Consider the following 16,165-nt stretch of genomic DNA (forward strand, 5'->3'; position numbering starts at 1 on the left):
TAAGAAATTCTACATTGTATAAAGAAATCAAATGAATTAAAAAACACTGCATATTCTGCATCATTTCTTCTTATTAAAGTTACAAAAGTGATTTAGTCAAGAGCAGTGAGAGATTTTCTCTCTTTTGTTGTTTGATTAACATGTATTACAGTCAGCAGGAATATTAGACTGCTGTCACTTTAAGAGCTGCCCAGATCCAATATACATGTGTTTTCTTTCTCAGCTGTTTGCTTTCACTTGAAAAGACGGCATTTTGACACATACAGGTGTGTGTATTTAACCGTTCAAGGCCTATAAAGCGGCAAAAATAGCTCCGTTCAATACTCCCTCGCTCTATGAGCACCGTTTCTCAGACAGCACGCGCACATATAGCCAAACTAGTTCTCTTTCACTGCTGATTGCGTTTCAATGGCTTAAAATCATGTTTTGTTTTTTTAAATCTCAATGCTTAAAAACATGTGCAAACGATAAGTTTTCGTGACCACGTAGCACAGCAATGTCACATGAGTGTGTAACCGCGATAGACACGATAGTCCAAAATCTCTACCGGTTGACAAATTTCTACCGGTCAATCATGTCTTCTGGTATATCGCCCACTCCTACCTACTGTACAACCCTGTAACCTTCCTTCAGTTTTATGATATATCACATCTGCTGCCTGAGCTCGTCTTAAACGGTTTGTTGTTTTGCATAGTTGGGCAATTTCCAGTCTGTGTCTTTTTCTGTACTGTGGCTTTGCTGTTTTACACACACACGCTGAAACCACCCCGAGAGTCCATGCATCTTTTTCTGACTGCGGTGAGGCTGATGGCAGGACTTCATGTGCGCTGCAGAATTCACACCCGTCTCAAACTCACAAACACAGGAATAGTCTGGCCAAAATCACAGGTCCCCCACAGCTGTTTTACATAAAACATATTCATGGAAACAAGTTCCAGCACCTTTAATGACGAGGGCTTGATCAAGCACAAACAGACGCCTCATTCTGAGGAGCATTCCTGCGGCAGACTTCAGGCCCTGTTTTCACATGCACACGCTGAAGTGACTCAAAGCTCACAGAAATTCAACATCTCTGTACCATCACTGTCCTGAGCTCTGCGTCTGTCTGTATGCCAGTCCACAGGTTACAGGAAACCATCAGATAATAATGGCATAGTGCTGTCTTTAGCAGAGATTGCCCTGTGTGTGCAAAGATTGCAGGAATAACAATACAGTAAGGATAATACTCTGAATTGATTTAAGTGCTGCTTCCTCAGGCTTGCATTGCTGGCTGGTGCAAGTGATTTGAACAAACCACTAGACCTAGAATGAGTCTCCAGCATGTAGTTTGTCCCATGTGTGTTGTTGAGCCAGACACACTAAAGGAGGAACCAGAACCACAGGAAGAACCAGACAGGAAGAAAACAACAGAACATCATTTTGGAGCAAAAAATGCAAATGGCTGCTGTTGGATTACAGCCAATTTGAGCACCGTATCAAATGAAGCTCTGTGACAAGGTCCAGTCCTGCTCATCTGATCCGGGGACGGGAGCATCAGTGTTGTTTGTGTGGGGTTGGTTCAACTGATCTGGGGTCAGTCTTGTTGACTCACACAGTTGTGATGCTGAGGTTTTGGCAGGAAGACGACTGGAATTGTAATTATAATGTTTTGTTTGTGCTGGCTAATTCTGGCTGCTTTTGATGACAAAAAACACAATACAATACGCCTCTCTCAAGGCACGTCTGAAAGAGACAGAAAATGAAATTATTTTAACGCAAACTTTAAATGAAATGGTTATAGTCTGACGCAGCTGAGTAACCCTGACTGAACGTGCTGAGATGCTTTGGTTTCTACATTGAGCAGCTTTAAAGAAATACTCCGGGTTCAATGCAAGTGTATCACTATCAACCGTATCTTCAAGCACTAGCAGAAAATAAACCTTCCAAAGAGGTTTCTCTTTTTTCCCCCATAGTGATCTCACAGAAGAACTGTTTTGGGTTCCTCAAACAAGCTTTCAGTGAATAGTTCTTCAAAAGAACCATTTTTTTAGTGTGAAGAAGCAGTTTAATAATCTGAAGAACCTTTGTTCTCCACTATAAAGAACGTTTTTGTGGGATGGAATGTTTCTATGGATGGTAAAGGTTCTTCATCAGTGTCAGACTGTGCTGTGCTGGTCATTACCACAGAAAATAATGCTGATTCGCCCCTCAGTTTTTAAACGAGCAAAAACTGTGCTTAACACGTGTGTGTGTATCATTTAAAAAAGCTAAGTATAATTAAATTCACTTCTATTTTTAGCACTTGCACATGCATTTACACTGCGCTTACAATTTGCATAAATGATTAATTGTTTGAAATATAAAAAATTGGAATATATAAATATGAAATGACAGAAAAAAAAAATAGAATGATACTTTTAAAAATGAAGCTAGTAGGTGGCAGCAAGCCACTGTCTTAACAAGTGATTTGCTGAGTCATTTATTCAATCAATTCTTTTAAAACCACTGATTCATTCAGGAACAAAGTAAGAAACTATTGATAGATTTCACGTGACGTCACACTCTTATAGGAACGCCCACCTGGAGGGCAAAACAAGGCTTTGCGCCACTGACCGCCAGCTATTTTTCTGTAGTAATGTAGTAAAATGCAGATATTAAAAGGCGAAATACACACCTTACTGATAATGCATACTTTGTACAGGCAAGCAGATGAACCCAGAATATAAAAGCAACATGCAAAGTTTCACATTAAATGGTTTCCCATAGAAAACACGGAACTGTTTATCACATTATGTTCTTATTCCGGGCTCATCTGCTTGCCTATATAAAGTAAGCTTAATCAATGAGGTGTGTACTGAATCTGTTCTTTTAATATCACTATTTTAAATACATTAAGGCACTTTAAGTGTTTTTCACAACATTTTGTTGCACTGTTTGGTGACTGAAATATTGCAGCGGGTGCATATAATATGGATTGCAAATGGCCAAAACTTGCATTTTGTTCACATATCTTTGTTTTATTCTTTTGAGAGGTGATCTCAATATTTGTGGCTTGGAAACAGATGGTAAACTTTGTTTTTCTTACTTGAATGCTTATGTTTAGATGTAAAATGAAAAAAGGTAGGTAATACACTTGTTTCTTTCTTATATTTTCTGCATCAGTTCTTATTTATAACAACAAAGCTAACGGCTGACGGACACGTCGAGTGTATGTTCTGGGTTCCTGTAGCTCGGAGCATCTGTTTCTGAGTATTTCTGCAGTGAGAACGTGATTGTAGGATGTGAGCGTCTGTTAATTGAAGGCCTGAGTGACGTGTTTAGTTGTGGAAGAGGTTTGCTTTTATCTCCAGATTGAAGAGCTCTTCTGCTTTGTCATTTTGGTGCCACTTTGCTCTGGATCTTCTCAGCTTCACAGGACTGGCCTCAATTTACAGACCCTTCGTGTGATTCTTTTCAACGATACACTGTACTTTGGGAATGACTTTCTTTAGTAAAATAGCAATTAAGACAGTTATCACACACTGTAAAAACTATCATATTAAATTTAAAAAAAGAAACATTTATACAAAATATCATCATATGTGTCACACAGGGACATCTGGAAATGTCCTTTTACCATTTTGTTCACTGTAAATTATAAGGTAATCCATAGTTTTTTACTTGCAAGCAACATTCATTTAACTGTATTTTAAAGTAAAATGAGACGCAATGTTCAACCATACGCAGTAAACAGTGCATGTTCAAAACTTGAGAGGAACTAATGTAATAAGAGTTGTCCACTGAAAAACACTACTGCTCCAACATTAAACGCAATAGAAGAGAACGTGTTTCCCTCCCAGCTTTGTTAACAATACTAAAAATAAGCAATATCATTAGTAATTAAACTTGATTAATTATTTTGAAATAATGAGTATTATGTTGTTATTAATGTGCAATTTAATACGCTATTTATATAACCAAGTAATGAAGACATAGCAACAATGTGTTTAATATTTTGGCTGCTCCTGTAGTGTCAGACAAGTCATCCTCAGCCACGCCCCTCCTCTCATGCTCCGCCCCCGAGTCTCAGTGACTCTCCTTCTTCAGTTCAGGAGGAAAACAAGCCCAGATGAGCAGCACCACAGGAGCAGAAACACACACCTGTGAGAGTCTAGCAGTCACTGCTTCACTGCGTTCAGACCGGAGATACGAGCAGTTATAAGAAGTGTTGTGACTGGATCGTTTGCAGTCAGCGTATCTGTGGTTTGCAGCTAGTAGACACTCAATAGTCATCAGGCTGTTTGCTTTTCACTCCACACATCAGTTATGGAAATTAACCGTGGTTTTGCGGCACTAACCGTAGTTTAACCATGGTATGTGTAGTAAAACTGTGGTTTTTCAAAAGGTAGTCAACATGCCAAAAACCATTGTGACTACACAATTACTATAATAAAAGCATGGTTATTTTTCATAAGGGTGAAGCACGTGGACTCATAAACGACTTCACCTGGACCCATTGTGCGAGCTGTCTCTTTAATACCGCATGGTTTATATACATGTTGCTGCTTATTGGGCTGACATTTTTGACACACCCACCAAACAAGAGAAAACGTATCTCAAACCCCATTGCACACCGTTTCCAGCAGCAAACCGCTGGGCTTGAACGTGCCCCAGGTCTTTACTGAGTAAGTGAAGACAGCGCCTTGGCTCTTCATTTTACCTCTGTTGTGCTTGACCCCTTAATTACTGCTTGCAGCTATATTTTTATTAAATATTGTGCTTTTTAAAATACTTTAAAAAGTTTTTTAAGTTTTAGTTACTTTTGTACATTAAAAAAAAAACAATTATTCTATCATCACACACCTGCAGGTAACAGGTGTGTAGGAGAAAAAGACCAAAAAAAGTCAAAAAACTAAAAAACAAAAGAAAAGAAAATCCTGCACACTACCAAATACTTGCAAAAGTATCAAAAACAGTAATTTATTGACCTTCATCAGGCATATTCAAACATACAAATGCCAGCTTAATCACATTAAATTGACATCATGACCAATCACTGCGAAGCAACATCCAATGAATACATCATTAACTCCACTTCCTCGTATACAAAAATCACATAAAAAACACATCAAAATATATGTATATATATACACACACTATAACATCACATTAAATAGCGCTTCATGCCCATATGTGATAAAGTCTGAAGGGTAAAAATTAAAAACAGCTCACGTCCCTGTAAGAGCAATTCAATATCACCCCCTCTAGTACTTTAAAAAACATTTCTGAGATATACAAATTGTCTGAGCGTTTATTCAATTCAGCAATGACTTCCTACAGTGATACCACATCTGCAGTAAACCTCAGACGCCTTCCAGCACTAGTAACACTAGTTAGCCGTGTCTGGTGTTTTCACTGACCTTCTCAATCTAATTGACAGTTTCTCACGGTCACACATCAAAAGAGCAGCACATGCTCCTCATTCATTCACACAGAGCACAACAGTCCTTTCCAGAAGTAAAAACATCATTCATTTTCTCCATAGGGAGACTGATTGGTTACACTTTATTTCGATAGTCCACTTTAGACATTCTACTAACTCTAAGTAACTTTGCAACTACATGTCTACTAACTCTCAGTAGGGTAGGTTTAGGGTTAGTAGAATAAGTCTCTCATAGTCAGTATGTTGTATGTTGTGGACCCATTAAAATAAAGTGTTAGAAGATATTAAGCAGACAGTCTACTAATACTCTAATGCAGTGGTCTCTAACTCAATTCCTGGAGGGCCACAGCTCTGCACAATTTAGCTCCAAATCACACCTGCCTGGAAGTTTCTAGTGACCCTGAAGAGCTTGATTAGCTGGATCAGCTGTGTTTGATTAGAGTTGGAGCTAAACTGTACAGAGCTGTGGCCCTCCAGGAATTGAGTTTCAGACCAATGCTCTAATGACTGCTAGTTGACATGTAGTTGCAAAGTTACTTACTGTTAGTAGAATGTGTTTGTGTTTCCTCTCCTCTCTCTCCAGCGGCTCCTCTCCAGTCTCCTGCTCTCACGCTGGACCGATGCTCGGTGAGGAGGAACGGCAGCAGCAGCGCCACGCTCTCCTCCAGCCCTGACCACACGCTCTCGGCCAGCAGCGACTCGGGTCTGTCCAGTGCCTCGCTGCGCACCGAGGGCTGGCCCAGAACCCCGCAGCCCAGCCAGCAGGAGCGTGTGGAGCTCAAGCGGCTGCTCAGCGGCTTCGGCCTGGACGAGACGAGCCGAGGATGTGCCGCTCCAGAGCCACCGCCGCCGAGCCTCGAGAACGGCCCGAAGGAGCGCGAGACCGACATCCTGGACGACGAGGCGCTGGCCTCGCGGCACGACCTGCACAGCGTGGACAGTCTGGGCACGCTCTCCTCGTCCTATCACAAGAGCAGCCAGAACTCGCTGCTGTCGGACGGCTTCGGCAGCCCCGGCCGCGCAGACGAGCCTCATGTGTTCCAGCACGCCGGATACTCCACGCAGACCTGGGTCCATCAGCAGCAGCTGGTCGCAGCTCAGCAGTACTTGTACCTGCCGGAGGAGGACGGCGCGGAGGAGCGCTTCAGCAACCACCTGCAGGAGCTGCTGCCTAAAGCCTCCGGTGAGCAGAGCCAAGCACTTCACAGTCTGTTTCCACTGCTTACACACACAATCTTTACTTTCACACAGCTTCTGAAAGCTGACACTCAAACAGCAGAAGCACACACCAAATCTGCAAAACCAGACACTAATTCTCAACCTTTGACTCAGTTTTCAATTTCATAAAACACTTTTTGCAAAACACAACACACAATTCTCTGTAACACACACAAATCTAAATCTAATTAATATTATGGCAAAGTTTGCAAATGTTTGCTTTTGTGATATTTTGAATGCAGTGCTTCATTTTGCAAGAGATGTGAGGCATTTTGCATTTTGTGTGTGCAATTCTTGGATTTGTGTGTAAACACATTTTGTGTGTACTGCCACATTGGAAACATCACAATAATCCACAGCACTCCAGTCCATCAGTTAACATCTGGAGAAGACACAAGCTGAAACACATCCAGCATTAAGACGGTTTTAACTCAAATACGAGTCTATAATCCACAATAACTCTTCCTCCAGTGAAGAAGTGTTCTGGTGTGAATCAGGAGAGAAATCTGCAGATCAAGCAGCGTTTACAAGACAAAACAGCTCTAAACTAATATGTGTCTGGATTACTTTGGATTGTGTTGATGTTTTTATCAGCTGTTTGGACTCTCATCTCATGAAAAACGTTTCTCTTTAATATATTTAATTTAACTTAATTTAATTATTCTAAATTTTCCCAAACACAAAAACAATTGTACGAAGTAAAAAGATACATGAGATTAATTATAAAGACCATACTTGATATATTTTCTTTAATCACAAGCAAAAACGTTACTTCGTGCAGGTTAATAAAATCTTTTTTTGGGCTTTTTACAACTTAATTTCACAATAAACACAAGGTAAATTAGCTATTATATAAAAGTACTTTTCTTCTTTTGAGATAAAACTAAAACATTTTGTTAGTGTTTAATTTAGATGAATTACTAGAAATAAAATCTAACTTGAAAGGCTTTAATGCACTGAAAATAGCAACTAAACTACAAACACAACTTAGTTTTTTCAGCAGCTTACACACATTTTCAAAACTTTGCCTCTTTTGTCTTCCCAAACTTACACGCAAATCCAAGAATTGCACACAAAATGCAAAATGTCTCAATAAAGCACTGCATTCAAAATATCACAAACACACCTCAAAAGCAAACATTTGCAAACACCTTTGCCATAATATTAATTCCTGTTAGATTTGTGTGTGTTAGCTAGAGAATTGTGTGTTGTGTTTTGCAAAAAGTGTTTTATGAAATTGAAAACTGAGTCAAAGGCTGAGAATCAGTGACTGGTTTTGCAGATTTGGTGTGTGTTTCTGCTGTTTGAGTGACAGCTTTCAGAAACTGTGTGACAAGTGAAGATCGTGTAAACAGCTGAAAAAACTTTAAAAAATGTTATATGTTAAATCAGGTAGCAGTACAAGGTAACAGTTGCAGGTTAACACACTGTTTATTGTGGGGTTTTTTTTAATAATATGCATCATATTTTCTGTCTTAAAGAGTTTGCACCAAAAAAATAAATAAAATAAACCCCCAGATATTTTCAGCAGTCTAACACTAGTGTTCTGCACATTAACACTCTGATGTGAAGACAAAATACAATTTAAACAAAACTGATTCTTCTCATTTATTTATGAGGAAAGTTATTTGCTTTTATTCAAACTGAACCAGAATCAGGTTTAAAGCGGAAATCGTGATTTTCCATTGGATTAGTATAAAAGAGCATTTTAATGAATGAGGCGGTGGTTTCTGTCGTTTCAGTGCAGAGCCGCTGTCCGTCGAGCCCCGCCATCTCTCAGAGCCAAGACACGGACAAGAAACACGACGAGGAGTTCAGCTCTCTGACGCTGGACATCGATAACTCCATCCATCAGCTCAACCAGCTCATCCTGGACCTGGATCCCACATTCGTGCCTATTTCCACCAAACCCAGCTGCTTCAGCAGAGCCGGCGGAGCAGACACACAGACTCGTCAGACGGGTGAGATCACGCTCTTCTGTGCAGGAGTAATAATCCTAAAGCCTGAGAAATCACCTGAGAACAGTCTTAATTCACACAAACATGATCATTCTGTCATCACTTACTCGTTCAAATTTGGTTATTATTTGTTACAGTGTATTTATGCATTTAAGTACTGAGTGATAACTGTGTGTATTTGTACATGTACATGTGTATATGTGACCCTGGACCACGAAACCAGTCATAAGGGACAAGTTTTTGAAATGGAGATATATGCTGAATAAATAGCTTTCCATTGATGTATGGTTTGTTAGGATCGGACAATATTTGTCTGAGATACAACTATTTGAAAATCTGGAATCTGAGGGTGCAAAAAAATCTAAATATTGAGAAAATCGCCTTTAAAGTTGTCCAAATGAAGTTCATATTACTAATCAAAAATGAAATTTTGATATATTTACAGTAGGAAATTTACAAAATATCTTCATGGAACATGATCTTTATTTAATATTCTAATGATGTTTGGCATAAAAGAGAAATGTATAATTGTGACCCATACAATGTATTGTTGGCTATTGCTACAAATATAGCTGTGCTGCTTATGACTGCTTCTGTGCTGCAGGGACACATATGATTAGGATTAAGTAGTTGCTCATTAGCATGCATATTACTTTCATATTGGCTGTTTACTAGTACTTACAAAGCACATTAACTACACAGGAACATGGCTAATGCACTATTAACATTGTAGTAACTACTATTAACTAACAAGAAACTCTGATTAACAATTTATTAAGTAACAGCGCTAAGTTGAAACTGGTAGTTCACTATTAGCTAACCAATAACTACCATTGTTTTCATATATCCTGAGAACTACTTTATACTACTTTATAACTACTTTTTACTACTTTATATAGGTTCATAATTCATGTGAATTATGCATAATGAATAATTAATTCTAAAGTGAAGATCACGGTAAGCCACTAGTAATGATTTAAGTGTTACCAAATCTAGCTAAATGAATTACTAACCAGGACCTTACACAAACCTCAAAAGCTTACAATGACTTCAGTAATTACTAGATAATTATCACGATCTTCACTTTAGAATACTGATCCAAAAAGTGACTAATTCCTTTAGAAGGATGTAATAACACCTGAATAATTACTATCCAATACTTTACAAAAACCTCAAAAGCTTAGAATGATTTCAGTCATTATTAGGGAGTTATCTTGATCTTCACTTTAGAATACTGATCCAAATAATTAGTAGTTTCTTCAGAAGGATTTGGTAATACTTGAGTCATTACTAGTGGGTTACCATGATCTTCATTTTAGAATTAATTATTCATTATGCATAATTCACATTAATTATGAACCTGTACACAGTAGTTCTTAGTAGTTCTTGGGGAGGTATGAAAAAATAATAGTTACTGATCAGCTAATAGTGAACTACCGCATTCGACTAAGCACTATTACTCACTAATTCATTAATCAGAGTTGCTTGTTAGTTACTAGTAGTTACTAGAGTGCTAATATTGCATTACGCATGTGTTCTTGTGTAGTTATTCATTAATGATGGAACAGTATTCTAAAGTGTTACCCCTTATTCTGCATGAGCATGTTTTAGATCCTTATTTTAGACGAGGGATGGGGAAGGTTGATCCTGGAGGACCGCTGTCCTGCAGAGTTCAGCTCCAGCCCTAATCAAACACACCTGGAGCAGCTACTCAAGCTCCAGCCCTAATCAAACACACCTGGAGCAGCTACTCAAGCTCCAGCCCTAATCAAACACACCTGGAGCAGCTACTCAAGCTCTTCGGGACGCAGTTACGTGTTTCTTTCCAGGTTTTTTCAGGGTTGGAGCTAAACTTTACAGGATCAACGATCCCCATCCCTGTTTTAGAACGACTTTAATAATTATTAATAAGAAGCAGATTAGGAGTTTAAAAGTCATACTTTAATAGTATATAGTTAAGGTCATAGTTAAAAGTTAATAGTGAGAATTGGTCCCCAAACTAAAGAGTGACCGCTGTTTTTTGTGGGTTCATCAGCTCCAGTGATCTCTAAACTTTCACACAAACAGATAAGGCTCATGATTGTGTAAATATTCAGATGGAGCTGTGGCTCTTATTAGTCTACATGAACTTGTCATTTCCAGAGCATCTGTGGAACAGCTGTCTCACACACACACACACACACACACACACACACACACTCATGTCTTTATGCGTGATCTGAGCCAGAGCAATAAGTCCATGAGTGTTCAGTCTGAGCTGCTGTTTCATGAGCAAACACACTTGTTATGGTGATTGTTCTTCTTATTCATTGATGGTTTATGATCATGATTATTGTACAGTCAGTGTTGGGGGTAACGCATTACAAGTAACATGAGTTACGTAATCAGATTACTTTTTTGAAGTAACTACTAATGCATTACTTTTACATTTACAACAAAATATCTGAGTTACTTTTTCAAATACACTTAGTCTTCCCATGTACTGACTGACAGTGAATGCAGAAATATTTCCTTCAGACTGAGGATTATTCTTTTCATTTTTGGTGTGGAAGGACCCTCACAATTACCAAAAATATTATTAAAAAATAAATAAGCAAGCCCACCCCAGGTGACAAAAAGTGACGCCAAAGTTATGTAATGCTTTTATTTTAAGTAACACAATTATTTACTTTTTTATGGAGTAATGTAATATTGAAATGCATTACTTTTAAAAGTAACTTTCCCCAACATGGAGTATGAATCTATGACTGGTTCAGTGATGTGAAGAGCACAGTGTGCGGTCAGACTGATCTGTGTGTGTGTGTTCATATCTCATCAGAACACAGATTCATTATGAGCCCAAAGACGAGTGACGTGACGGAGCTCACTGGAGCACGAGGACAGACGGCCTGGACACTGAACCTGAACACAGCAGACACACACACACTGACCGCTGCTGCACCGCACACACAGGTGACACACACTCACGCTCACTCACTCACACACACACACACACACTCTCTGACCGCTGCTGCACCGCACACACAGGTGACACACACACACACTCACGCTCACTCACTCACTCACTCACGCACACACACACACACACACACACTCTCTGACCGCTGCTGCACCGCACACACAGGTGACACACACTCACGCTCACTCACTCACTCACTCACTCACTCACACACACACACACACACACTCTCTGACCGCTGCTGCACACACAGGTGACACACTCACGCTCACTCACTCACTCACACACACACACACACACACACACTCTCTGACCGCTGCTGCACCGCACGCACAGGTGACACACACACACACACACACTGATTTCTGAAGGATCATGTGACACTGAAGACTGGAGTAATGATGCTGGAAATACAGCTTCACATCAGATGAATAAATTTTAATATATATGAAAATAGAAAAGTTATTTTAATTTGTAATAATAAAATGGTTAAATTAAAATAGTTTAATATGTTACTTTAATACAAACATTTAATTTGCAAAATATATTATTAGCAAAACAATTTGAGTGAAAAGTTGAATTGAAAATTTTGCGTGAATTTCAGTTTTTTTTTTTTTTTTTTGCTTTAATGACAAAAGATTTGCTCACAGATCACAGCTTTGCTTATTTAATTTGGAAATGGTGCAGAATATTTAATATTTATTTTCTATTTTACCTCACAATATTTCTTTGTTGTAAGTGAAGTGCACACAGTCATAATCAATTATAGCTTTGTTATTCCTGCATTGGGTGTGTTGCTAGGTTTGTCCAGTGACTGTGTGTGTGTGTGTGTGTGTGTGTGTGTGTGTGTGTGTGTGTGTGTGCAGCATGCAGCGGTGTTCAGAGCAGATGGTGTGCAGCATTCGTCTCACGGTTCACTGGACACTGGCAGTGACATGATGCCCTCAACACCAGCCTTCCCCATCACACCAACCACTCCATATGGTAACACACACACACACACACATTAGGACACTAGTTGAGTCCTTCCTTGTAGAGCGGCTCATTAATTGCTAGTATTTCTGTTCAGTTCAACACTTCAGCCATAAATCATCAGGAGTATCATCAGTATTCAGGTTTAATTGATGTAAAGATCATCTGCACACATCCACGCTTCACCTGCTGTATCTGTCAGAGATTGATCTCTCTCTGCGTGTGTGTGTGTGTGTGTGTGTGTGTGTGTGTGTTCTTCTTGTCTCCAGTGAAGAGCATGATGGGTTACTCAGCGTTCAGACAGACGCCGTCTCCTTCATTTGGATCCTGTAGAGCTGAACACGGTAAATCACACGACTCACTCACTTCTGACCTGTTTTATCCAACAGTCATGATAAGAGCTAATCTAATTATGCGCAAAAGATATGTGTAGATATTTGTAGCTACAGTACTTATGATGACTATCTAGCGAGTGAATTTGATCAGTTTGGTTTGTGTTAAATTCAGAATGCTTTATTAGCATGACAGAAACAAATGTGTTAGTTTTTCTTCACTAGTTTGCTGGATTTTCTGGTTCATTTACTCATTTTACACCAGTAAGTGAAATATAAACTGTGTGTCTACTCTTTGTGTGTGGCATCACCACATGTGTGCTCATGGTCCACGTTTTAGATTAATTAAAGTGTGTGAAGTGTGTAACTCCAGACATTTCAATGAAGCATCCCAAACACAGCCCTTCTGTCAGATGAGCTCCGCCCCCAAACTCACCTGATTGGCTGAGCTGATCGTGATGGAGTGACAGACAGCGTCTGTCTCAGTGACACACATTCAGTGTTGTCCTGTGAATGTGAGCAGATGTGAGAGTGTCGTGTTCTTGTTCTTTCAGATATGAGAGAGAATACAGGATTCATGGGAGCTTCAAATGAAGGTTTCCAGCATCACAGACCGTACATCACTGGAGTCACGGCCTTCTCTGACCGGTACTGCTGCACTCATTCATTCATTCATGCATGACACAGTGCCAGAAAGAGAGAATTGCCAAAGACAGATTTGCATAGCTGAAATCCTGACCTGTCTTCTCAACTTACTTCAAACACAGCGTACTTCAAGTTTCCGAGCTTAAAACTTACTCCCCATTTTAAAAAAATGATTTATTAATTTCTACCCTTCTGAAACACCTGGATTTGAAATCGGGAGAATCGTGACATCATGGTTAGTTCATCTTGGCAGCTGTTGTAGTAAAAATACAGTAAACGTTTTCAGGAGAGTTCCCAGTGTAATGCTCATTTCATATTCAGTGATGTTAGCCAATCACAGCAGTGGACGTTTCCATTGAGTCTCCCAGCAGACACGCCCCTTTCAACAGAGCCTTCAAATCAAAGGAGAAATTCGGGGTAGAAAATCACTGTCTATATCGAAATTATGACGTTTAAATCATTAAGTATTTCTTTTATGTTTTTGAAAAGTTTCATGTACAAACAAAAAGTTTCCCCGTTCGCATGGATCCGCAAAAATGTATCATTTTCAAAAACTTGCACTTTGAAGCCAGTTTTCAAAAGTTTGTGTGGTCAGACCCCAATTCACCATTGTAGTGTAAATGAACGGCTCCGGAGCTGGTTCTGTTCCAGGGTTAGTTCACTTCAGCGCCATCAGCACATGCCTGACCTACTGACCAGCCTTCAGTGGGCGTGACAGATAGCGCACAACATTATATATTATTACAATATAGCTATATATATAATATTATTCTAATATGGTTATTATATTTATTTTATTGGCATAACAGTTACAGTACATGTATAAATTATAAAACACTTTTATGACAAGGCAAGGCCGTAACCATGTCTTGAACATTGGGGGGGACCAACATATATATGTGCGCGCTGCTTTAATTGACTCATGCACACACACACAAACTTGTCAACACTACCCGCGACTTTTATTGTAATAAAATAGTTTCCATGCTGAATCGCTACATTATATTTCTCAGCAATGACGTGTTTTTGAAGTAGGACTAAATTCACAGTTTCATCGTTTGTAGGGACAGACAAACAGATGCAGATAATTAACACACATTGCATCTCTCTCTCTCTCTCTCTATCTCTCTCAAAATGGGCATATTTGAGAAAAAAGTCAAGTATTGCTTCACTGAATATAACTGTCGGTCATTTAACATTTCTATCGTAATACAGTTGACTAACATTAAATGATTAGCAGCTTCCATCTTACCTTGCTCTCTTTCATTAATCTGACGCTTCGTGGCGATCTCAGCATCTGTGAACGCTAAACCCCGCCTACTTTGATTTGATTGGCCAGTTCAATTATTTTGACATTGACGAGCGCTGTTAGCCTGCTGAGGCAGAGCAAACTGAAAATGTTACTTTTAAAGCTTTTTTTTTCATCCTAACAAGAGCACTGCGTAATGGAGGACAGCAGATCAGTGCAAGAATTTCAAATATTGGAGGGGACATTTGACCATTTCTAATTATTGGGGGGGACTTGGGACTTAGAATTTAAAAAAATAAAAAAATGATTGCACAACCATCAATTAGGTGTCGATATGCACTAAGCATGTAAACGACCATTGAACAAAAGAAGAAGAAAGAAACAGCATGGCGCACTTTTTCTAGCGTCCGTTTCCATAGTGACTCGCCGCTCAGTTGAGAATGTCTCGAGTCTTGACCAGGAACATACTCTGAGTTGAATGAACTTACTCCCGGACGCGTTTCTGGAACCACATACCTCGAGTAAGCAAGGTTTGGGGTTAATCAACCGAAAGTTCAGGGTTTATCTGACGGTAAGTTAACCATGCTTTCTGGAATACAGCCCAGTAGTGTGTGTTGAGTTGTTATTGATGACAGTAGTATGTTGTTGGTTGTTGATGATGATAGTGGTCTGGGTTTGTTGTTGTTGATGTATTTGAGTTGTTGATGATGACAGTAGAGTGTTGTTTGTTGTTGATACAGGTCTGCAGACTGCGTGAGCTTCGCCCCGTCCTCCGGCCCGTCTCTGCCCGCTCCGAATGCCCACAGCTCTCCTCTCAGCGGCCCGAGAGCCCGGGTCCTGCAGCAGCCGTTTGAGGAGAAGCTGGGCTTGGGCCTGACGCTGGAGGCACTGGAGTCTGACGGCGAGCTGTCGCAGGGCTCGGTGTCTCCCAGCGGTTTCTCCAGTCCTCACAGCGGCAGCTCGCTCAGCATCCCCTTCCCCAGCGTCCTGCCCTCCGACGGGCTGACCGTCAGCTTCGTCCAGGACACCTCCAAATACTGGTACAAGCCCGACATCGCTCGGGAACAAGGTACGGATCCGATCGTGACGGCTGATGGACGGCTGCGGTGTTTGACGCTCATCTGACCGCTCTCTGTTTCTCACGCAGCTATCACGCTCCTGAAGGACAGAGAGCCTGGCTCCTTCATCGTGAGGGACAGTCACTCGTTCAGAGGAGCGTATGGACTGGCCATGAAGGTGTCCACACCGCCACCGTCAGCCCTGCAGACCCGGAGAGGTGAGAGACCCTCAGCAGATCAGTGATTCCTTCATCTGTGTGTTCAGACAACATATCAAACCATCGTCATGTGTGATAGTTTCAGAAGATACTACGGTTACTGCATGAAGAGTTATATATATATTAGATAAACACTTCACACACACACACACACA

At 40.1% G+C, this 16,165-nt stretch overlaps 1 protein-coding gene across 2 annotated transcripts in view; it reads left to right on the forward strand.

Annotated features, from left to right (window-relative positions):
* Nucleotides 1-16,165, forward strand: part of LOC131551973 (tensin-3-like) — a 40,589-nt gene that overhangs the window by 17,173 nt on the left and 7,251 nt on the right. Inside the window, exons 13-20 of one of the 2 annotated variants that reach the window (XM_058795249.1) lie at nucleotides 5,952-6,584; nucleotides 8,362-8,580; nucleotides 11,396-11,529; nucleotides 12,403-12,520; nucleotides 12,778-12,852; nucleotides 13,395-13,488; nucleotides 15,475-15,803; nucleotides 15,882-16,010. In XM_058795249.1, the coding sequence (XP_058651232.1) occupies nucleotides 5,952-6,584; nucleotides 8,362-8,580; nucleotides 11,396-11,529; nucleotides 12,403-12,520; nucleotides 12,778-12,852; nucleotides 13,395-13,488; nucleotides 15,475-15,803; nucleotides 15,882-16,010 (1,731 nt within the window). The remainder of the gene's footprint in view (nucleotides 1-5,951; nucleotides 6,585-8,361; nucleotides 8,581-11,395; nucleotides 11,530-12,402; nucleotides 12,521-12,777; nucleotides 12,853-13,394; nucleotides 13,489-15,474; nucleotides 15,804-15,881; nucleotides 16,011-16,165) is intronic. The other variant, XM_058795260.1, reaches the window with a different exon arrangement.

This window comes from Onychostoma macrolepis, chromosome 02 (genome assembly GCF_012432095.1).
Source record: "Onychostoma macrolepis isolate SWU-2019 chromosome 02, ASM1243209v1, whole genome shotgun sequence".
NCBI lineage: Eukaryota > Metazoa > Chordata > Actinopteri > Cypriniformes > Cyprinidae > Onychostoma > Onychostoma macrolepis.